At 44.5% G+C, this 25,003-nt stretch overlaps 1 protein-coding gene and 1 long non-coding RNA gene across 3 annotated transcripts in view; one reads left to right on the top strand and one right to left on the bottom strand.

Annotated features, from left to right (window-relative positions):
• Positions 1–25,003, bottom strand: part of LOC310730745 — a 74,685-nt gene that overhangs the window by 48,533 nt on the left and 1,149 nt on the right. The window contains exon 2 of the long non-coding RNA XR_014534943.1: positions 17,965–18,332. This is a non-coding gene — a long non-coding RNA (uncharacterized lncRNA). The remainder of the gene's footprint in view (positions 1–17,964; positions 18,333–25,003) is intronic.
• On the top strand, positions 3,493–7,933 carry metrn (meteorin, glial cell differentiation regulator). 2 transcript variants are annotated; one of them, XM_083537841.1, is made up of 5 exons: positions 3,493–3,628; positions 3,690–3,775; positions 4,404–4,831; positions 5,860–5,919; positions 6,531–7,933. In XM_083537841.1, the coding sequence occupies exons 2-5, from the start codon at positions 3,693–3,695 to the stop codon at positions 6,839–6,841; spliced, it is 882 nt and encodes a 293-aa protein (XP_083393967.1). In that variant the 5' UTR covers positions 3,493–3,628; positions 3,690–3,692; the 3' UTR covers positions 6,842–7,933. The 2 variants fall into 2 exon arrangements, with proteins under 2 accessions (XP_083393967.1, XP_083393966.1); XM_083537840.1 differs by having other exon boundaries at positions 3,623–3,775.

Here is a 25,003-nt window from a genome sequence, read left to right as displayed (position 1 = left end):
TCGTCTCTCATTCTGTTCTCTTCAGATCAAAACACTGTGTTATATAAAAATAAACCCTCATTTCAGATCTTTTTATATCGAAAATATTGTCCAGTTTAGGAATATCATTATAATCCCTGTGTGTTGAACTAAAAACAATCTCCTATAATCAAATCCTCTAGTTTTCAATTTTAATAAACATCATTTGTTCATTGTTATTGAATATATAATTAATTGAAAGTAAAAAAACAAACAGACATTTATTTGTATTATTGCTCAATTGGGTTACAAGCTTGTCATGCAGCAATAACACAGAGACGCACAAAACTAGGGCCCATGAGGCAACGTTAGCTAATGTCATATATCACATTTCAATGAGAAAAGGACAGAAAATGGAAAAAAATGAAATTTTGGAAAAACCGTTGAAAGATTTTGAGTTTTATGTCTCGCTTGAGCTCGTTGAAAAGCTGAAGTAGGCGTTGAACTCTACTGTTTAATAAACTGGAATGAACTTTTCACTGAACTACCACCCTGAAAATAAACCTGCATTTGCCACACAAAATACAAGCCATGTTCATATTCTATGTATTGTTTTATTTATTTATATATATATTAAACATTATGGAATCATAAATGTGGGGACCCGTGGCAACGTTCATTTGAATAAAATGTTTTATTGCATTCACTTTTGGCTCCTGGCCCTCAGCTCTTCTGTCTGTCTGTCTGTCTGTCTGTCTGTCTGTCTGTCTGTCTGTCTGTCTGTCTGTCCGTCAGTCTGTCTGTCTGTCACCTTCTGACCAAACACAATCCAGAACTCAGTATCCACTTATACCAACACTGTACACAGTCTGTGTGTGTGTGTGTGTGTGTGTGTGTGTGTGTGTGTGTGTGTGTGTGTGTGTGTGTGTGTGTGTGTGTGTGCGCGCACATGTAAAAGACAAACTACACTTTTTATGATTTTATATTTGACATAATGATAACACACATACACACACACACACACACACACACACACACACACACACACACACACACACACACACACACACACACACACACAGACCCTTCCTTTCATGTGTTGGTCCTTTGAAATGGCCATTACTAAATAAAAGACTCTCCTTATACCCAGAATCACAGCAGGGACTCACACACACTCACACTCACACTCACACACACACACACACACACACACACACACACACACACACACACACACACACACACACACACACAGCAGGACCACTGGACCTTTGCGTTTGAACGTGTCAAAGGGCCTGTCATAACCACATCACACACACGCACACACACACACACACACACACACACACACACACACACACACACACACACACACACACACACACACACACACACTCGTCTTTTATGCATACACACACATACACACACACACACAGAAAGATGAAAGAGCGACACAGTAAAAGTGAGACACACGTCAGGACGACCCTGTCTCATCACCTCCCTCTGTCTCGCTTTCTTCTCTCTCTTGCTCTGATCTGGTCACTGGTTCTCCTTTCAGATCTCACTGAAGCAAAACTCCATTATTAGCCTTCGTTTACTTTTCTATTGATAAAGTACCATAAAGTTCAACATCAGCCTGAAAAAAACCCGTTCAACTCAAATATATCCAAACCCTAGCAGATCATTTCACAGTTACATTTATGGCATTTGGCAACTGGCATGATCCAGAGCGACTTACGACTGAGCAGTTCAGGGTTAAAGGCCATGCTCAAGGGTTCCATCATTGTTAAGGGAATCAGCAGGTCACTGATGGACATGAGTGTAAAATAAGCGCTCATGTAATCATAAAGAAGACTCCAGTAGACCAAATCCTTCAGTTTAACCCTCACTACCAATACCAACTTAATGAAATCAGTTTACTGGAACACACCTAATAGATAATGTTTTTGTTCATCAACATCAAGCGAAATCCTTCACTCTCTTCATCATTACATCTCCATGTTTGCCCTTTCTTTACAGTGTCACTGTTTATTAATGCATTGGAGCTGAATTCTATGTGGATTTAAAGAATGTGAATTTATACACATCAACTGGAAAATAAAAACCCTAATCATTTACAGTCATGAGCTTCAGAGTTCAGCTGAAACATGCATGATGTCTCACAGAATCGTCCTTCATCCGTATTCAGGCATGACCTCCCCATAACCATTCAACCCAATGAGAGAACTTTCCAAATGGGAAAATAAAGTGTTTATTTCAACTTAAAACGTCATTCATTTCTGTCAATAACTAGTTGATTCACAATGTCTGGGTTCTGATGTACGATATCATGATTCCTGTACACTGGGGTTATTATAACTGCTGTTATTTATACATTTCTCATTATTTTTTATTTATTCACTTTTGTTTACTTACCAGAACACATTTAATAACATAATCAACGATAAATTGATGTGTGTCAATCAATCAATCAATCAATCAATCAATCAACCAATCAATCAATCAATCAACCAATCAATCAATCAATCAACCAATCATTCTCTTTGTAGACTGTAGTAATGAGTTTGAGGTAGTAGGAAAATAATATGTCAAAAAAATAATAAATGAACTTAAAGAGAGTTTCTACATAATAATCAGGAGAAATAATGATAGTTTTATAAAAGATACCTCATGCTAATATAGCATATATGTAAAAGTTTATATAATTATATATATATATATATATATATATATATATATATATATATATATATATATATACATACTTATGCAAATAACTTTTTTTTCGTGCATTAATAATTTTGTTCTCTTTTTTCTCTTTACTGTTTAATATTGTTAAATGTAATATTTAATATTTGCTGGTTTTGCTGAAGCCTCACTTTTAGAGAAATCATTCTATTAAATGTTACAGACATCTGCACATCTGCACATCTGCACATCTGCACATCTGCACATGACCAATAAAACCTGAAACTTGATATTGAAAATTAATGAGTTTATTTAAGATAAAATCATGTTCAATCCAAAAATAATAAATAATAATAATTCATCACTTTAGGTTGTTATTATTACAGGGTTATACGAACACCTTCTTTTATCTTAAAAAAAAATAAATAAAAAAAATAAATAAATAATAATAATAATAATAATAATAATAATAATAATAATAATAATAATAATAATAAAGACAAGTTTAATCAGGATGCTTTTTCCCCTCTTTTCACACACACATCCATGACGTCATGGCTCCGGAGGTGTCCAAAACCCCCAAACCCATCACTTCAACCCCCCCCCTCCCCATACCGCCCAATTTACCCCCCCCCCCAATCAACCCCCCCCCCCCCCCCCCCTCACTCCTCCTCCTCCAGTTTAAAGTTTCAGCTCTCTGAGCGCTGATTGGCTGCGCGCGCATTCCTCCGCACTCAAGAAGTTGCGGCTCCCGGCGGCTGCTCGCGCACTCCGAGAGAATCTCACCGGGGACAGAAGCGCAGACACCGGGGACAGAAGCGCAGACACCGGAGGCAATTACTGAATATTAGGGACAGGAATTACAAAGAACGGAGGACGGGCATGAAGGCGAACATGGACTCTGTAGAATCGAGGATTGTATTTTTCCTTTAATTTGTATCATTGTTCCTCTCGTTTCCCGGGGGAGAGGACTTTACCCCCGCGGTGACCGGGTCTGTCTCAGCCCTCGGGCGTGTGGAGGACCGGGCATGGGCATGGGCATGGGCATGGGCATGGAGATGTGGATGTGGGTGATCATGGCGCTGACCGGCGCGAGCAGAGCCGCTGATGAGTGCAGCTGGAAGGGAAGGTACGAGTCTCCCATAAGTGCAGATATGATCAATATTTATTATTTCCTCTGCGTGTGTGTGTGTGTGTGTGTGTGTGTGTGTTAACAAATACAGATCAGATAAAATACTGGTTATATAGTGCATAAAACTGACTCTGAACCGAACCCGAATAATCCTGAGACTCTTCTAATAGAATACATGTATTATATCATTTAAAATATTAAATATAAATGTATTTCACCGCATGTATATCGACTTTTATATTTGATCATTTACGTTTTTATTATTATTATTATTATTAGTTCATATTTTTGCGGGAAAACTTTCCCAAGCTCCTTTAATAAATTCCTATGCATGCACGGGATTTAAATAACCCCGTAGTGCGCATGCGCAAATGTGAGCCGTGTCGATGCTTACTGAATAAACTAATGAATTAATTAATTAATTACCATGAATATAAATAATACATATAGTATTAATAAGACTATAGAAACCTCACTGTATGTTAATGGAGTTTGTGTGTTGTTTGGAGCACGGTGCAGTAACAGGATTTGGCCTGGTGGAGTGTGGGATACCTGAACATCTGTTAGGGTGTGCAGAACATCATCAGGTGTCGATGACTCTCACCTCTCTCACCTCTCTCTATAGTGGTCTCTCTCAGCCGGAGCAGAGTGTGGAGCAGGTGTTCCTGCGCTGTTCTGAAGGTTCCGTCGAGTTCCTGTACCCCACCGGAGCCCTGCGCCTCACTCTCTTACCCCGTCTACCTGGCCGCAGGGTGGGTGGGGCCGCTGGGACACCCTCGTCCGTCTGCATCAAGCCGGAGCCTCAGTGGGGCGGGGCCCAGCTTTACCTGGAAAGAGGCGGAGTCTTGGAGCTTCTAGTGAGCGACCCACCAGGTCCTGCTCGGATTCACTGTTTCAGCCTCGCACCTGGGGAAAGCCCCGCCCTGTTCCTGCAGGCCACACCCCACAGCGACATCAGCAGGCGCATCGCGGCGTTCCGCTACGAACTGAGAGGAGACTGGATGCCACAGATATCCGTCAACACCGTGGACGAAGATTTAGACAGAGAAGAAGGTGAGCAAAAGTGAAGACCTCAGTGAAGGTCCAAATAGAGTGTGGATCCTGAGTCAACTCTAAACCAAGATGGCCGTCAGACAGGGTTTTAGATTATACAGATGACACGCCATGTCCCAAACTTTATCATCAAACACAACGGCATTTCCTTCAATCACTGCTGAAACACACACACACACACACACACACACACACACACACACACACACACAGTGTGGGAAAAGGGAGAAGCAGAGACAGAGAGATTGAGAGGGGGAGGGACGGAGAGAGAGAGAGGGATAGAGCGGAGGACAAAAGCTCAGTATGGAGAGGGGACGAGTCCTTTCAACATACCGCATGAACGAGCCGTATCCGTGGTAACGGGGGGATGGTCAGCTGAGGGACAGAGCTTTTGTTCAGGAGCTAAAGACACACACACACACACACACACATACACACAGGATGCTAGGAAATTTAAAAAATGCATCGATGCTCCATAAGATGTTTCTCTCACACACACACACACACACTCGCGCACAACTTTTAACGAGTGTGAGGGACGCACAGGTGGTTTTGTGTGTGTGTGTGTATGTGTGTGTGTGTGTGTAAGTGAGTAAGTGAGTGAGAAAGTGTGTGTGAGTATTGAGGGGAACTGAATAACAGGAAGTGTTTAGAAGAGTTCACACCTCGCTGCTTTTCAACAGGTGCCTTAAATCACACAATCAATGCGCTCACACACACACACACACACACACACCTGTGGACTGGTCTCTAGGCTGTAAAATTAATATGTTGTATATGGTGTTACTTCCTTTTTCTGTTCTCTCTCTCACACACACACACTTTGTGAATGTGTGTTCCAGTCTCACTATGACAACCAGGAAATTTGGAACATAGCCTGTGTGTGTGTGTGTGTGTGTGTGTGTGTGTGTGTTTTGAATCAGGTTATTCAGTGAAAAGAACTCTACCCAGTGTGCATGAAAGAAACTAAATGGTATATATTTTCCTTTGTGTGTGTGTGTGTGTGTGTGTGTGTGTGTGTGTGTTAGGAGCGTGCAGGCCATGTAACGACACAGAGATGCTGATGGCAGTGTGCACCAGTGACTTTGGTGAGTCTCACATACACCGTTTAATCCAATCCCACACACACACACACACACACACACTCATTTACACACCATGATAAAAAGCCATCGACATGTACTGCTTTTTATAATAAATACAGCAAATGGAGACACACCCACACACACACACACATTCTCCTTTGTTCTAACAGTGGAATTCTGCCCCACCCACTCTTGGGGGTTAAAGTTCACACAACAGCACCTAACATGTCCTAGTGGAGTAATGTGCACACACATATACGCACATATACACACACACACACACGCAAACACATACACAAACACACACAACAAGTTTAAATTGAAATGTGGGAAGAACACTGGAATCTCAGTGTGTGTGTGTGTGTGTGTGTGGGGGGGGGGGGGGGGGGTCCTCGAAGGGGGCAGATCAAATTACTGGAGTCAAAGAATTTAAAATTAAGAACAAGGTCAGCTAATGTCCACACACACACACACACACACACACACACACACACACACACACACACACACACACTGTATAGATAAACAGATGGAACATTGTGAGAGTTTGGATTTGTACTCATGAGTAAACCGTGTGTGTGTGTGTGTGTGTGTGTGTGTGTGTGTGTGTGTAGTGGTGCGTGGGAATATCCGTGCTGTGGAAGTGGACCCCGGGCAGCGCGTCTCGGTGATCAGGGTGAGCACCACACGTGTGTATCGACAGAAGTGGCCCGTGTTCTCCAGCGTGGGTCGGCGTACTCACTCCGGAGAGATCCGAACTCTGCTGCGCTGCGGCGTCCGCGCCGGCTCCGGGAGCTTCCTCTTCACCGGACACGCCCACTTTGGGGAGGCGTGGCTTACCTGCGCACCCAGGTACAAGGACTTCCTGCGAGTGTACGAGCGCGCCAAGCAGGACCTGCAGATCCCCTGCACCCTCGACACGTGACCAACACAGAGATGGGACGTCTTCTTCACAGAGAGAGAGACAGATGAGGAGATCTTCATGAAGATCCTTAGATACAGAACAGAGAAACATCAGGCATACACACACACACACACACACACACACACACACACACACACACACACACACACAGACGGCCTGGTGGAATTAGAGGCGTGTCCTTACACGCTGACCTAACATTGTCATTTGGACTAAGACAGACAGACATTTCAGAGGTTGTGCGTGTGTGTGTCCATGCAAGGCTGAGCGAGACACAAGACGTGAGACGTGACGCCTCAGGACACGTAAGCTATTTGTCAGTATTCACGTCACGGGTTTAATAAATACTATATATACTTTTGCACTGAGGGAAAAGGAGGGAGCTGAAACCAAACGAAAGCAGACGATATGTAGCGCAAATACACACTTACACACACACACACACACTCTCACACACACACACACACGCTCACACATACAAACACACACACAGACAGAACCAGGTAGCTGGGTAGAAAGGTCTGGATCAGCTGTCGAAGCACTTTCACACGTCCCCGTTCACACGTCTGAAATACCTTCACTAGTGTTTTATTTGAAATGAGCAGATTTTTATTTGTATTTTTTCACAACACACGCTGGATTTTATTTACTCGAGGTTGTGAAAATATTTCTGTATAAATACTGTGTATAAAAGATGTACAGGAGAAATCTATTTAATTTTACATCACAATGTTCAGCTCAGACGGACACCACGCCCACCCAGACCTCAAAACCAGATTGTTATGAGTGTGTGTGTGTGTGTGAGTGTGTGTGTGTGTGTGTGTGATCATGATTGTGCACTATTCTAGTGAAAAGAGAAACCAAACAACTCTAAGCCACTTCTTCCTGCCTCACTCTGTGTGTGTGTGTGTGTGTGTGTGTGTGTGTGTGTGTGTGTGTGTGTGTGTGTGTGTGTGTGTGTGTGTGTGTGTGTGTGTGTGTGTGTGTGTTGTGTGTACAGACTTTGTAAATACTGTGAATAAGATGTTTAGAAAGAGAATATTGTGTCTATGTGCTCTATTGTGTCTATGTTTGTAATTAAACACTGATTAAAACAAAGGAAGTCACTTCACTGATTTGGGATATAACACACTACACACACTACACACACACACACTACACACACTACACACACACACACACACACACACTTACTTCTCAGCCAATCAGAATCAAGGATTCCCATCATATACAGGTGTGGTGTAAGAGGAGTAAAGTGCAGTCCAGTTAATCAACACTTCCTGACCAATCAGGATCCAGGCTGCTGTTCTTAAAGTATTTATTTATAAATAAACACATTTAGGAATTGATTAATTGCACCATCAACTGCCTGAACATCACAGCAACACTCTCAGTCTCAGTCAGCGGCTTGCTCAAAAGTTTACACCCCTCTTTCGCCCTTATTGAGACCAGTTAATCTTTATTACAGTAACTCATTAAGGAGTACAATATAAATAAAGACTTACAACAAAAACACATTTGTTCATACAGTCGTAAAAATTCGATTAAACTTTTCATAATTCAGAAATGGGAGTAAAAAAATCTGAAACGAAATCAGGAAATCGGAAAAAATATGGAAAATAAGGAACGAAAGTGAAATAAACGTTTTTCGATAATAAGCTGTAAGATCACGTGTGTGTGTGTGTGTGTGTGTGTGTGTGTGTGTGTGTGTGTGTGTGTGTGTGTGTGTGTGTGTGTGTGTGTGTGTGTGTGTGTGTGATAACCCTGTAATCTCTGTGGATAACTCTACAGCCACCACAGGAACACCCTTTTTTGTTCCTCAAGGGTCTGCAGATGGCCCTAATCCCCTAAAAATGCGGAGGGAGAACCTGTGTGTGTGTGTGTGTGTGTGTGGGTGTGGGTGTGGGTGTGTGAGGTGGGGGGTCTTAAGGTGGCCTTTCAGATTTTCTCGTTTCCCGCCAAAATGAACAAAGTGAGAGAAGATTGAAGATGTAGAGGAGTGAACTTAATTGTCATTCCAGCATCTTATGTGTGTCTGACACACACACACACACACACACACACACACACACACACACACACACACACACACACACACACACACACACACACACACACACACAGGTTTTCCCTCCGCATTGTTAAGGGGATTTAAAGTAGTTGATGTAACTCAGACAACCAGGACGGAAACTTGAGAGTTCCTAGATGGGTTCCTGTTTGAATTCTTGAATCTCACCACAGTGAAAACAGCAGCCACAAAATATCAGCTTTATATTTTATTTCATATTTATACTTATTGCACATAGCAATCTAAATGTTATGTGTCCACAAATGTTTGACCATATAGAGTGTGTGTGCGTGTGTGTGTGTGTGTGTGTGTGTGTGTGTGTGTGTGTGTGTGTGTATATTGCATATTAAATGCATTGGAAAGTATTCAGATCCCCTTCAACTTTTTTCAATGTTTTTATGTTGCAGTCTGATCCTACAGTCACAATTCTCCTGAATCTCCACTCAGTTCCCCATAATGACAAAGTGAAAACCAAATTCTTCAAATGTCTACAAATTGATTCAAATGAAAACCCTGAAATATCACATGTTCTTTAATGATCATTTGTGAGATGTTTCTGCACCTCGACTAGAGTCTGCCTGTGGAAAAGGTTATTGATTGGACATGATGTGGAAAGATACACACCTCTCTATCGAAGTCCTCACAGCTGATCAATGCAGATTAGAGCAAAAACCATGCCATGGGGTGAAAGGAACTGCTGCAGAGCTCAGAGGATTGTTAGAAGGCACAGATCTGGAGAAGGCTACAAAAACATTCTGCTGCACTTAAGATTCCTAAGAGCACAGTGGCCTCATAACTCTGAAATGGAAGAAGTGTGGCACATCCACATCCAAGTGCTGGTCACCAGGACAAACTGCAATCTGAAGAGAAGAGCCTTGGTAAGAGAGGAGACCAAGAACCTAGTGGTCACACCGGCTGATTTCCGGAGATCCTGTGTGGAGATGGAGAAAGTTCCAGCAGGAAATCCATCACTGCAGCACTTCACTGATCTGGGCTTTATGGTAGAGGGCCTAGCTGGAAGACTCTTAGTGCGAAATCCATGGAAGCCTACTGAAAGACTCTCACACTGAGTGGAACGAGATTCACTGATCTGATAAATCCAAGATTGAACTGTTTGACCATATTTTTAAAAGGTATGTCTGGAAGAAACTATTCACCTGCCCAAATCCATCTCAACAGTGAAGCATGGTGGTGGCAGCATTATGCTGTGGGGGTGCTTTTCTGTTGCAGGGACTGGATGACTGGTCTGGGTTGAGGGGAAGCTGATAATAAAAATCAGTTTCACAGCACTCAGGAATTCATTCTGGGCTGAAGGTTCCACCTTCCTACATGAAAATGACCCTGAACACACAGCCAAGACAACACAGGAGTGGATCAGGGACGACTCTGTGATTGTCCTACAGTGGTCCAGCCAAAGCCGTGTCCTGAACCCTACTGAACATCTCTGGAGAGTCCTGAAAGTGGCTTCCACCGATGCCCCCCATCCAACCTGCCCCATCTTAAGAGGATTTGCCCTGAACAAAGGCAGAAAATCCCCCAAATCAGGAGTGTAAAGTTTCTTGTGTCAAAACCAAAATGACTCCTGAACTTCCAAAAGAAGCTTCAATGAAGTACTGAGAAAAGCTTTTTGACATGTTCCAGTGTTTGGAGCAGTATAGATGTAGCAGAGAGCACAGGAAATGGTGCTATACATAGACCAATATATCATTTTATTCATGCTGGGGGCTGAAATTCACAGAATCAGTTACCTCACTGCCTGACTATCGCTGTGTGATGACCTTTCAGGAAGTCGTGGGATTTTTCTCCCATTTTCCATGATAACTTTATTTGTGGAGCGCTTTTATCAATGGACATTTTATTCAAACAGCTTTACACAGGTAAAAAAATTATAAAGTTGATAATTGTAAGTTGATCCCTAATGAGTGATCCAGTGGTGAGTGTGGTGAAGGAAAATCTGAGACTTAATGAGTAAGAAACCTTAAGTTGAACCAGACTCAAAAAAACAGAACCTCATCCTCGACACTAAATGTCCTTCATTACAGTTCCATCATTCCTGAGGTGTTCAGTGATGGACTCTTACATGCAGAACTGTTTATGCAAACTGCGATTCTGAACCAATGTAGCAGACTGTTTATATTCATTTCAGTCCAAATCCATCCTCAAATGAACCATCTCTGGATCATGGTCTTCTGATTCCCCATCTCTCTAACTTCAGAGGGGGTGGTATCTCAGTGGTTAAGGGTCTGGATTACTTATGGGACGGTTTCGGTTTGAGCACCAATTTCTCCATTATGCCAGGGGGCGCTGTAACATGACTGACCCTCTGCTCTGACTTATACATTACTGGAATATGCGAAGAATAATGAAGTGCAGTATGAAGTTCAGGGGTAAATGAAGTGCAGTATGAAGTTCAGGGGTAAATAAAGTGCAGTATGAAGTTCAGGGGTAAATAAAGTGCAGGATGAAGTTCAGGGGTAAATAAAGTGCAGGATGAAGTTCAGGGGTAAATAAAGTGCAGGATGAAGTTCAGGGGTAAATAAAGTGCAGGATGAAGTTCAGGGGTAAATGAAGTGCAGGATGAAGTTCAGGGGTAAATAAAGTGCAGGATGAAGTTCAGGGGTAAATAAAGTGCAGGATGAAGTTCAGGGGTAAATGAAGTGCAGGATGTGACCCTCACCAGACTTCCAATCAGGACACTGTTCTGCTGCTGATTGGTGAACTGGTTCATAACAGCTGAAGGAGATAACGATCAGACGTGGTTAAGGGGGTTCAGGGGTTTAGGGGTTCAGGGGTTTAGGGGTGGACACACTGTAAAAGAATATACAGCAGTGTGTGTGTGTGTGTGTGTGTGTGTGTGTGTGTGTGTGTGTGTGTGTGTGTGTGTGTGGTGTCCAGGTGCCAACTGAAAGTACAGAAAGGGTTTAATCTCCCCCTCTATTTGTCTTTGTGTCTCTCTCTCAAACAAACACACACACACACACACACACACACACACACACACACACACACACACACACACACACACACACACACACACAGAGTGGCTGCCAGGTGGGCTGACCGAAACTACCAGCCAGTAGCTCACACACACACACACACACACACACACACACACACACACACACACACACACACACACACACACACACACACACACACACACACACACACTGCAGGAGTCAGTAGAAGATAGTGTGTCAGCCAGTAGAATGAATGTATCAGTGTGAGAGAAAGAATGTGGCACAAAGGGTAAAGTGTGTGTGTGTGTGTGTGTGTGTGTGTGTGTGTTTATTATTGGCCATTTTCCATGTGAAACTTCTTCATTGTTTCCTGTCACAAAAAGATTAACACCCTTTAAGGAAACGAGGTAACATTAAAAGCAAGAGACAAATAAATGAAAATAAAAAGAGTGACCGTGACGTCTAAATGAAAAACTGCTGAAATAAATCGAACAAGATCTTATGCACACACACACACACACACACACACACACACACACACACACACACACACACACACACACACACACACACACACACACACACACACTATATGTATATGGGGGAGTGACAGCCCAGTGGTTGATCCTCATTGTGTTTCTGATTGGAAGGTAACAAGCTTCTTCCGTGTAATTGTGGGCTGATCCCTTACCTTTCTCACAGTCATCATTACCCCATGAGGTGAGGGCATATTACGTAACTTGTAGTTCTTTTATTTTTGAAATTTTCATGCCAACAGTGGTCTCTTTCTCAGAAGCTTCTTACTGATGGACTTGTAGCTCATTCCAGCCTTGTGCAGGTCTACAATCTCGTCCCTGACGTCCTTTGACAGCTCTTTGGCGGTGGAGAGGTTTCAATGGAAGAGGTTGATTCTGTGACAGGTGTCTTTTATTCACATATGAGTTGATATCAGGAATATTTCCTTAAAGGTACAGGACTAATTTGGGTTTGTGGGAGTCAGAATTCTTGCTAATTTGGTACAGGATTAAATACATATGTCACTCATTCAAATACAAATTAATTTATATATATCAATTTATAATTTTTCTGGATTTTTGTACATTTACAAAATCAGCAGGGGATCAAATATTTTTTCCCCCACTGTAGTTCCACATACAACTTTACCTGCTCTCAAACCACGGGAGCTGTTCATCTGGCCAACGAGCCAATAGGCAACTTCGGCATTGACACAAAGGCTACAAGGTGCTGCTTTTGAAACAATGATGTCATTCATGATGAACAATTTATATCTGGATCTGGACCAATCACAGGTCAAAAACAACATATGTTTTATTTCTACTGTCTATATCATCTGTACATTCAGGTTAGGCATTTTAGCCTGAAACAAGTTTGATTGAGCTGCCATTATTGAAGAGCTAGAACCCACACGATGTGTCTGGGACCTTCAATAAAAAGCCTTGAGTTTGAGTGAATTCCCAGTCTTAGCCTATTTTGATCCTCTCAAAGATCTCAGATTACAAGTTGATGCCTTAAAGTACAGGCTTGGGGCGGTACTGCTCCTGCTGTGATCCATCACATATGCGTCAAAATCCCTGAAAGTGAAATTATGCTTAAATTGAGAAAGAACTCTTTGCCCTTCTGTTTGGGTGCAAGCGAGTCCACCATGACACCTACAGCTGGCAAGTCATTGTTGAAAGTGACCACCAGAAACCAGTCTTGAGTCAGAATGATGCAGAAACCCCTGTAATCAGTTTCAAGGCTACAGAGATCCACTCAGTAAAATGTGACTCCAGTAAAAGTAAAAGTGTCCCTTTAAACTTTCACTTGAGTAAAAGTACAAAAAGACACATTGTCCAGGAAGTCATGATCCGATCTGCATACAGACACTAAAGTCAGGTACTAATGTAGATGAGGTGAGGTGATGATCCTTCAGCTCTAAAAGGATAATTGCACTGTTGTATACTGACCAGGCAAAGACATCACTGTTACAGACACAACAGTCCAGGAAGTTTTTATATGATCTGAGATTATCGTGTCTTCAACCTTTTGTTCAAACATGCTGTCACGTATACATGCTGGTCACCTAGACATCGAGAAGAGTTAGCAAAGAACCTCTGACCACATGTTCTGGTCTGGGATGGGCAAAGACAGAGAGAGCATTGATGGCACAAATGCCCAGTTTGCTTACGTATCGTCCCTCAAACGCAATGAGGAGAATCTTGTGATAGTAGATTTTAACACTGTTGTGGAGATCCAGCGTGAATAGCAGAAGATGCTCGACACGTTCCAGAAGAACACTGGGAGGCGCTGTATTGCTGTACAAGGGGACTATTTTGAAGGTGATCGTGTGGAAATGTAGATAAATAAACTTTCTTGCAAACAGAGTATATCTCCAAATGTTTTCATACCACCCCATAATCCCAACAGCTGTATCGATGAAATCACACACACACACACACACACACACACACACACACACACACACACTGACTACTGATTTTTGTAAACAGAAGCAGAACTCTTTTTCCCTCAGAGGATCGTTTTTCTCTGTTCCACATCGCTCCTGATCTGGAAACAACCCAACTCTCAGTGTGTGTGTGTGTGTGTGTGTGTGTGTGTGTGTGTGTGTGTGTGTGTGTGTGTGTGTGTGTGTGTGTGTCTAGGAATTCGCTCCTAATTGCGACACGGATTAAAGAGGAAAAACTCTGGGAACGGAGGGACTGTGGGAAACAACCCCCCCCCCACTGCACACACACACACACACACACACACACACACACACACACACACACACACACACACACACACACACACACACACACACACACACCTGACAATTCAGCTTTCTCTCAGTTTTGTTCTCTTTCCAACTGAAACTCTGTCTCTCTCTCTCTCTCTCTCTCTCTCACACACACACACACACACACACACACACACACACACACACACACACACACACACACACACACAAAGAGAGGCAAGCGAGGGAGCGACTGTTACACTAATACACTCTACAGCCAGAGTTTTTTGGACACCTGATCATAACCTTATGTGCTTTAAGAACATCTCATTCCAGATTTAGTCTCCATTAGTTCTTATAATAACTTTTACTCTTCTGGAAAGATGTTCCACCAGATTATGGAGTTTTCTTTTACAGATTATGTGGAGATTTATTCAGCTATAAGTGTGTTAGTAAAGTCACTGATGTAGGTGAGAAGGTGAGGAGGTTCCTGTGGTGCAGTCAGTGTTCACAATCATCCCAAAGGTGTTCAATAGTGTTGGAGTTCTACAGCAGGAGATCTTCCATGTCTTCCAACCCATGGAAAGCAGATCTTCCTGTAGCTGGCTTTGTTCACTTTATGTCATGCTGGAACAGGTTTTTGGGTCTCCTTGTTCAAGTGACGGGAAAATGTCATGTTCCTGCATTCAAAGACGTCTGATTCAGTTGTGTGTCTCCGACTTTGTAGTGTTCTTTCATTTTATGACATTGTTCGAGAATAAACTTTTATCCACTGCAGTTTCACATTCCAAATATAGATCTTTCTTCAAACCAGCACTTTTTAATCTAAAGCTCAGACATGTTGGCCTCGTCATAAAACCAGAATGTGTGTGTGTGTGTGTGTGTGTGTGTGTGGGAATGTGGGGATTAAAGTGGGGTGCACAGTGGGAAAACTTGGAGCTGAATGAGACAGGAATTCAGGGTACTGCACAGAGAGGAAGCACATCACACACACGCGCACGCACACACACACACACACACACACACACACACACACACACACACACACACACACACACACACACACACACATTGCGGACGTGAGAACCTCTGCACCGCAGTGCTTTTGTTTTCTTCCAGAATGCTTGGCTGATACAAACTTAATGAACGTTTGTGTGGTGTGTGTGTGTGTGTGTGTGTGTGTGTGTGTGTGTGTGTGTGTGTGTGTGTGTGTGTGTGTGTGTGTGTGTGAGGGACAGACAGAGAGAGAGTGTGTGTGTAATTGGCACAGACAGGCCTTGTGAATGAGGCGCAGAAAGAGGGGGAGCTTTATAGGAAAGGAAATGCGTGTGTGTGTGTGTGTGTGTGTGTGTGTGTGTGTGTGTGTGTGTGTGTGTGTGTGTGTGTGTGTGTGACAGGAGTTTCTGTCCTCAGAGGAAATGTGTTCAAGCCAATTCTGTCACACTCAGACCCTGCATGCATACAGATAGCTCGAAAAAGGATGTGAATATAATTTAAAACTATAAATATATATATTTATACATAATCCCAAAGATGGAAAAGTTACAAAAAAAGTTATCATGTGTATGCTTAAAAAAGTGTGCATGCTTGTTTACTGTGTCTGGAAAGGGGGCGTGGCCAAGCGCTGGTTTGTGAATGGAGGGCTGAGCCAGGAAAAGTAAGCGGTTAAGGATCGCTTAATGCCTGTTTGGAGTCCCTGTAGGAAGTTTTCTCCGTGTCAGTGAGTGGTGGCAGTGTGGGTCAGGGGCGTGAGAGTGGAGACAGAGAGACACAACGTGGAGAACACAGAGCTGTGGATGGGTTCCATCTAGTTTCCTCAATCTTCAGACCATTTCAGACTGGTGCTAAGGATTCACCTTCTTAGAATCTTCATGATTGGGCATCAAGAATCCATGCTAGAATCCACCAAACACGACATCAGGCCGCAGGATAACGCACAAGTGTTTCTGAAGCTTATAATAATAATATGAAGACGGTGGAACGAATAGGGTTCGCATGGGGACCATTTCATTCTGAAACATCTGTGGAATGTAATATTCTGGCTCATCTACAACCGAGTGAAAGTAGCTGATGGTCAGTAAGTTCAGAGCAGCAGTAGGGCTCTCCTGCCTTTCGTTTGCTATCAGTAAAGAAAGGCATTATTGAGTAACGCAGGACAATAAAACCAAAGAGGAAATGAAGCTGGATAGCATGAACATTTTCACACCATTTGTGACTTATGTGCAGACAAAATATTTACAAAATCTCAGGTTTTCATGTGAACTGGGTTTTTATCAATGGTGAGAAAAGCAGAGAATGGAGGCGGCTTCACACACACATCAATAAAAGTTTGTACCCCCTTCATTGGCTTTAAAATCATTTGTGTGTGTGTGTGTGTGTGTGTGTGTGTGTGTGTAATGAGATTACTCTTGCTTGCACATGAGTTTTTCATGAAATCAAATTGAGCTTTACAAACATTCCACAAATATCTTCTCAAGATTACCCCCCCCCCCCCTCTCTCTCTCTCTCTCTCTCTCTCTCTCTCTCTCTCTCTCTCTCTCTCTCTCTCTCTCTCTCTCTCTCTCTCTTTCTCATACACACACATTATTTATCACTCACACACACACACACACCTATCAGTGAGGTTTCTCTCACTATACTGTGGCTGTGCCCCAAACTGACAAGTGTGAAATGGACACTAGGTGGCACTTCATCTCTCACCAAAGTAACTCATCCAATAATGAGCTCTAAAGTTGCTGCAAATGCATATTGCTGTATATTGATGTGGCCAATTGGCTAAAATATCTGATATTAATAATAACTCGTAAAAATAGAAATCACCATGAGCCCAGATGGTGGTTAATGCCCTATCACTCAGTTCCAAAGATTTCCACAGGTTTTAACAAACATGGGTAGTTTTCTTTTCCACAAATAATATGTATTGAGAGATTGAGGACAATAACGTGTAGCATGGGAGGGTGTGGCCAAGTACGCCAAATAGCTGCTGTTACAGTTTTTCTCAGTTGCTTTGGAGCGTTTCTGAGATCAGAAATTAAATTCTCAAAACTTTGTGCTCATCAGAAGAACATTTCTCATTGCTTTGATCACATTTTGAATGCGTTTGTACATATATTTAATAGATTGTGTATGAATGTCTGCTGTTTCCTGGAGTTGTTTATGTTCATGGTGATCAAAACATATTCTACTGATTTCACCTCAATAGTTTTAACCCCCAAAACATCTCAGCATCAGTTTATTGTAAATGTCATTTAATGCAAAATGGTTAAACCAGTTGCCAGAATCTGTCATCTAAAATATCTATTTAACTTTTATTAGTGTGGCGGTGCCGACTCGTCACACTTATACCGGCTACGCCAACTATGACGTTACCAACTAATAATTTGTACCCACTACGCCACCCGGGGGCTATTTCCGGGACTGCCCTCAACCTTAAGGCACACAGGTTCGTCACGACTGGGTCAGGTATCAGACCAGAGTTGAGTAAATAACAAAACTTTATTTAAAATAATTTCAGATTTAAACAAAATAAAAGACAAACAACACTTCAGAGTGGGAGAAGGCCTGATGTCCTAAGCAGAGAGCACACAGTGTCCTAAGCAGAGAGAACACTCACACGTGCACACACGCACCACAGCACACCACACCTCACTGTGAACACTGCACTGCAACCAGGTAAGGAACCCACCACCACAAGATGCTAATCTGCTGCCACTGGCCACCCCACTCCTGAAGGCAAAAGAAGAAAACAAAAAGTAATTTAAAACACAGGTTACAACAAGCAGCGCATACACCCTGGCTCTTGACACAGTCAACTGAAATAGGGCTGAAATAGGCAGAAAACCAATAAAAATCCGTACAAAGGCACATGAACAGAGGAGAGGTACTTTACATCACGAAATAAATTAAAAACACAACTACACTTAAGTAAACAAAAAAACATTATACCACTATTTCAAACCCATAAAAAGAATAGAAATCAAAAGAAATGGATTCCCATTAAAGTAGGGAAACCTCAACCCGATAAGGTTAGGAAAATAATAAACGAAATAATGAAGCTAATGCAAAAATAAATGATTAAATCACAACACAACGAATCAGGTAATGACTACCCTGTAACACGCCACTTCTAAATCAGTTACTCACACTACCGTTGGAAATAAGCACCATTCCCCCGGTCCAGCTGATCCTGCAGGAAGTTAAATGCTGCAACAAGAAACTGTTAGCATACAAGAGCAGCAAAATGCCAATAAGCTGGTGCCAAATGAAAGTAACACGGAGCTCCAGAGAACAGGAACGTAAATTAACAATGTCCAGCTAAACCCAGCAAAGCAGGCAACGCAGAGCGAAGCAGGCAAAGCAGAGCACGGATGATGTAGCGTGGAGCAGCTGCAGTCGGAAAAAGCAAACAGTCAAGCCAACATCAAAGCGGTGTAAACGATGCACATAGCGCAGGAAAGCCACACAGCAAGCGAAAGCCCACTATAGCAGCCCACTACAGCAGCAGCCCACTGTAACGTCCCTTGCACATTGACCCGCACCTGTACAGCGACTCACGAGGCACGGATGCAGATGTTTAATAAACACGTCTTCCTGACCAACAATTAACGGCTTCCCCACAAAGCTCCTCAATCCACCCTTGCCACTATCCGCACGTAAACCCGGAAGTCAGCGGCTCGCTCGCGGAAAAAGAGCAAACGCACACACAACACAAACCAAAACAACTTTATAGGGAGGCAAATGAGCATAATCAGCCTCAGCTAACATCCGACCATACTGCTACATTCTACCCCCCCATTCGTCATCGTCGTCTAGACGGTGAAGTATTTAAACACAAGACCCTAATTTCAGGGCCTGAAAAATGCTATAACTGCATAAGCCCCACAAACTGAAGGATCTGGAGAACTTACATTTCCAGCTCCTACTGTTCGTGGTAGATGGTGCACATTAGAATGTTGGCCTGCCCCTACTCATCCTGTCCGACATGGAACCACCCCTAATGGGTTAGGAGGGTTCAGGGAGGGAGGCCTTACCACTGGTACCAACTCAACATTGGATGTGTCTATAAATGCCGGAGGATCATTAGCAAGCACCATCCCTAATGTGTCTGGACTTGCAATGCTCCCCCCATGAGCTAATTGTGGAACCTTAGAAACCACATATGCCAGGTCCCCATCTTCTAATTCTATCTTGGGCTCCAAGGGCACTAGTGATTCATCTGGACCCTCAGAGAGGTCATCTGATACTACCTCCCCTTGCGCTCGAGGTTTCAAGGCACACCGATGAACGTGCCGAACTCGACTAAGGTCACTCACCGGAGCTACTGTATACACTGAACCACCAGACAGAGGAGCTTTAACCACCTGATATACAGTAGAGCTCCATAGATCATGTATCTTATGTCGACCCCGGACCCCATAGTCTCTCAAATAAACCAAGTGGCCCTCCAACAATGGTAGCTCTTTTACCCGTTGATCATGCCCTGCTTTACGCCGGATTGCCGCAGCCTGCAGCCGCTCTCGGGCACCATCAACCGCCACCTGCAGCCGTGCCTGATGCTCCTCCATCCACTTGTGGACTCGACCTGCCACAGGCTCTCGTATCTGACCGAGCAGGAAATCTATGGGCAACCTTGGCTCTTGCCCAAACATTAAAAAGAAGGGCGATTTACCAGTAGCTTGGTGAGGAGTGGTGTTGTAACAAAACACCACCTGGGCCAGGCAAGATGCCCAATCTCTCTTCCGGTCGGTGGGCAGGGTCCGCAACAAATTGTGTAAGGTCCGATTGAACCTCTCACACTGGCCGTTACCGGCCGGATGGTATGGAGTGCTGCGTGACCTTCCCACCTCATACAGGCTGCACACTTGTTGAATCAGGCTAGACTCAAAGCTGCAGCCCTGGTCGGAATGAATCCGACCAGGAACCCCAAATTTGAAGAACCACTCCTCCACCAAGACCCTGGCCACAGTACTAGCCTGCTGGTCCCAAGTAGGAATTGCCACCATGAACTTACTGAAAACGTCAGTCATCACAAGCACGTTTTCTTGAGCCTGAGATGGCTCTAACACGGTAAAATCAACGGCTACAATCTCATTTGGGCGAGATGCCAATAAGTGGCCCATGTAGCTTCGAGGAATTGGTGCCACATCTTTAGCTTGTTGACACTGTTCGCACTCTTGAACCCCCTGAGCCACATCTGCGGACATACCTGGCCAGTAGCAGCGTTGCCGTACCAACTCCAAGGTCCGTTCAACACCTTGATGTCCATGCTGCTGATGTAAAGAAGTTAATACCTCTGGCTGTAAAGAAACTGGCACGACAACCTGAAGCACTGTCTCCCCTCCATCAGGCCGGAAAGACCTACGATATAAAAGGCCCTCTTGCTCTACTAACCGGTCCCACTGCCGGAGGAGTGTAATCACTGGCTTAGCAAGAGTCCGTCGCTCCTGCGGGCCTGGGCGCTGCCCTTGCCGCCAAAACCTCAAGGTTTCCCCTACCACAGGGTCCTGCTGTAGAGTGCTAATATCAGGTGCTGAGCGACTGGGCCAAGCCTGCATCGCATGCAAAGCGGTAACCTCCGCCTGCCCTACGATCACTGCTCGCCGCAAAAGCTCAGGCACCACAGTCCCTAACTGCCCACTACCACCGGCCTCTGATTGCACTGTTGTTAATCGCGACAACACATCGGCATTTTGGTTGGTTCTGCCTGCCCGGTACTGATTTACAAAATCAAAGGCAGCCAACTCAGCAGCCCACCTTTGCTCGGTAGCGCCTAACTTGGCTGTAGCCAAATGACTTAGTGGGTTGTTATCCGTACGTACGACACACTCATGTCCTAGCAGATATTCACGAAATTTCTCAGCCATGGCCCACTTAAGGGCCAAGAATTCGAGCCTCATAGAACTATAAGTGGCCGTATTCTGTTCTGCAGGCCGGAGACCGCGGCTAGCGTATGCAACAGGTCTAACCTTCCCTTCAACTTCCTGCGACAACACAGCTCCGAGCCCTGCATAACTGGCATCGACCTCCAATATAAAGGGCCGTGTAAAGTCTGCGTACGCCAACACTGGGGCAGTGGTAAGCTTTCGCTTCAAAGTTTGAAACGAGTCCTCACATTGTGAAGACCACACCGCTGCCAACTGAAGACTGCGCTTACCTACCTTACCTCGTGTTAGCTCTGCCACTAGTTGATGTAACGGGGCCGCCAACTTGGCAAACCCCTCAACAAAACGCCTATAGTAACTAGCAAACCCCAGGAAGGTCTGCAGCTCGGCCACTGTCTCAGGACAAGGCCACTGAGCCACGGCCTCAACCTTACCCGGGTCTGTTGCTACTCCCGAGGCAGAGATTACATGCCCCAAATATGTAACCCTTTCCTAAAAGAACGCGCATTTTTCCAGCCTTACCTTGAGGCCTTCGGCCCTTAAGCGACTCAGCACCATCCTTAACCTCTCTAAATGCTGTTGCACTGACGATGAAAACACAATGATATCATCCAAGTACAACAAAACAGACTGGTGACGCTGGTCACCAAAGAGGTTCCATCAGGCGCTGGAACGTACTTGGCGCATTGCACAAACCAAACGGCATTCGATTCCATTCGAATAACCCGAATGGCGTGCAAAAGGCAGTCTTGGGACGGTCGGATTCAGAGACGGGAACTTGGTTATACCCACTGGCCAGATCTAAAGTGGAAAACCAGTGGGCACCTGTCAATGAATCCAACGTCTCTTCGATCCGAGGTAACGGAAACGCATCCTTTCGTGTTTTGGAATTAAGCTGACGGTAGTCAACGCACATACGTAAACTACCGTCTTTCTTCTTAACTAACACGATGGGGGAGGCGTATGGGCTGCAACTCTCCCGAATGATTTGTGAGTCTAACAACTGACTGATGTGGGTCTTAACCACTTCATACTCGGATGGTGGAATACGTCGGTACCACTGCCGGACTGGAATGTCATCGGTTTGGGGGATCTCGTGGGAGAGTAAGTTGGTACAACCCAGATCTCCTGGGTTCAAATCGTGTATCGAGAACACACTTTGATACTCACGAAGGAGAGCCCTTACCTGCTCCTGTTCCTCAACCGACAGTCCTTCTAAGTCAACCGTCTCTATCTGCGCCAACATACCCAACGTGTCACAAGTAGCCACCTGCGCAATCAAGGTTGAGACCTCGGTCAATCCATTTGGTAGCCCCACTAAATATACCTCCCTTAACATTCCAAAAACCGTAGTGGGATACAGTACTACGTCGACGGTACCGACATTTATAACAGGGACCGAAAAACAGTCCCCCCTTTCACCTGTACTAAAGAGGGCGAAGCCAATAGTCCCGCAGGCAAACCGGTCTCGGTGGGCTCAAACAACACGGCCTTACCAGCGAGCAAAGAGGAACAGGTAGCCGTGACGAACATCAAAGTGCCGCCAGAAATGCGGCATACCCTACGCCCCCTTACCTTTATGTTATTCCCACGGTCAGCAGCGCGAACAACTTGTTGGCAATTTTGAAATACTTGGGTCATATTTTCATCCTCGACCACACTTGGCAACTCGAATAAAGTGGATCCGTGCCGACCGAACAGCTCCCGATAACAACGGCTAAGCACATTCATGCCCAAGATACCAGGCATGTCTGTGCCACTGCCCGGAGGATCACGGACCACCAACACTCCACAATTAGGGATCTTACTACCACACAACTCGATATCCAATTCGAGATAGCCAATATATGGAATTTCCAGTCCATTCGCTGCGCGGAGCTGCAGCCAGTGACATGACTGCAAACGATCCGGGCCCCAGGGTTCAAACCCCAACCGGAAACAAGATTCCGTGATGGTAGACACCATGGAACCAGTATCTACCAGACAAGGCACTGAAACCCCCCCAATATTTACAACAAGGTGTGGACATGAGGACACTAAACAGGGAGCAATCTTATTAACAATACAAGAGCCACGAGCGCTCCCTACCGAACTGTGGCTCAACAGCTCGGTAGGCGCTAGTTTTACGGCTAGTTTTATGGTTACGGCCAGGCAAGGACCTTGGTTCACCGGTCGAAAATGCAACAACTGGGCGTAGCAGAGGGCGAGGGGAGCGACGCTCCCCATCACACTCCCTTGCAAAGTGACCCGGTTGTTGACACCGTCGACAGATCAATTGAGCTGGATGAGGTGCACGACCCTGGGAAAAGGTAGTCTGACTCCGGCCGATAGTTTGGGTAAGCAAATCTACTTACCTGAGCCCAACCCATCTCTGGACTTCCCCGGACCTCATACTGGATTCCGCTCACCAGGGGGACCGACTGACTTCTACCCCTAGCACCCCCTGGCAATCCCTCCCGTTCCCAACGAATCGCTTCTCCCCGAACCTCTAGCAACGTTACAGTGGGCTGACATCGTATCAGTTGTTCAAATTCTCTACGAAGCGCATTATCTGAGACGCATTCAACGAATTGATCTCGCACAATGTAATCACCATTTAAAACTTCACGTGGCGACTGGCTTTTCACCCTCTCAAAAAGACTCAACAACCCCAAGGAGAACTCCAATAAGGTTTCTCCTTCGCGCTGCCGCCGAGAGAAGAATGTTTCTTGCAGCGCAATATACGACTCTGCACAACCATACACTTCACGCAATGCTGCAATAATTTTGTCCGGATCGCTCTAATCAGCACTAGACCGGTATTTAATCTCGTTTCGGGCCTCCCCTTCAAGGTGATCATACAGGAAAAAGGCTTGCTCCCTAGGGATCATATTACGAACTCGCATACATGCTTGGGCCTCCTCAAGCCACTCATCGATACCGATACCAGACCTGCCATTGAAATTTGGGCAGGGTCGATCCCTCGGAATAAATACAAATCGTTCAACTGGACCGGCACTTAACTCAGCTGATCACGGTGAAGATGGGCATGCTGCGCTAACAGAAGGTGCGCCAGGATCGGGCAGCTCAACCGCCGCCCGCTCCTGTCGCAACCTCTCATTATCCATCCGCAATTGGGCTACTAAATCCCGCATCTCCTGCAATTCATTATCCATGGCGTGCTACAAAGGTACTCACCCAACCACTGTTCTGTCACCAGCGTGCTATAAAAGAAACGCACAAAGAAAAGAAAAAAAAACTCCCCTCAAAGTCTGAATCTGATAACCAGTCGAAAATCCTGCCGACTACGCCAAATGTGGCGGTGCCGACTCGTCACACTTATACCGGCTACGCCAACTATGACGTTACCAACTAATAATTTGTACCAACTACGCCACCCGGTGGGCTATTTCCGGGACTGCCCTCAACCTTAAGGCACACAGGTTCGTCACGACTGGGTATCAGACCAGAGTTGAGTAAATAACAAAACTTTATTTAAAATAATTTCAGATTTAAACAAAATAAAAGACAAACAAC

The sequence above is a fragment of the Silurus aristotelis genome (assembly GCF_946808225.1).
Source record: "Silurus aristotelis genome assembly, chromosome: 1".
Lineage (NCBI taxonomy): Eukaryota > Metazoa > Chordata > Actinopteri > Siluriformes > Siluridae > Silurus > Silurus aristotelis.
The sequence above is the reverse complement of the archived record's forward strand: the minus strand, read 5'-3'. Positions and strand labels throughout refer to the sequence as shown.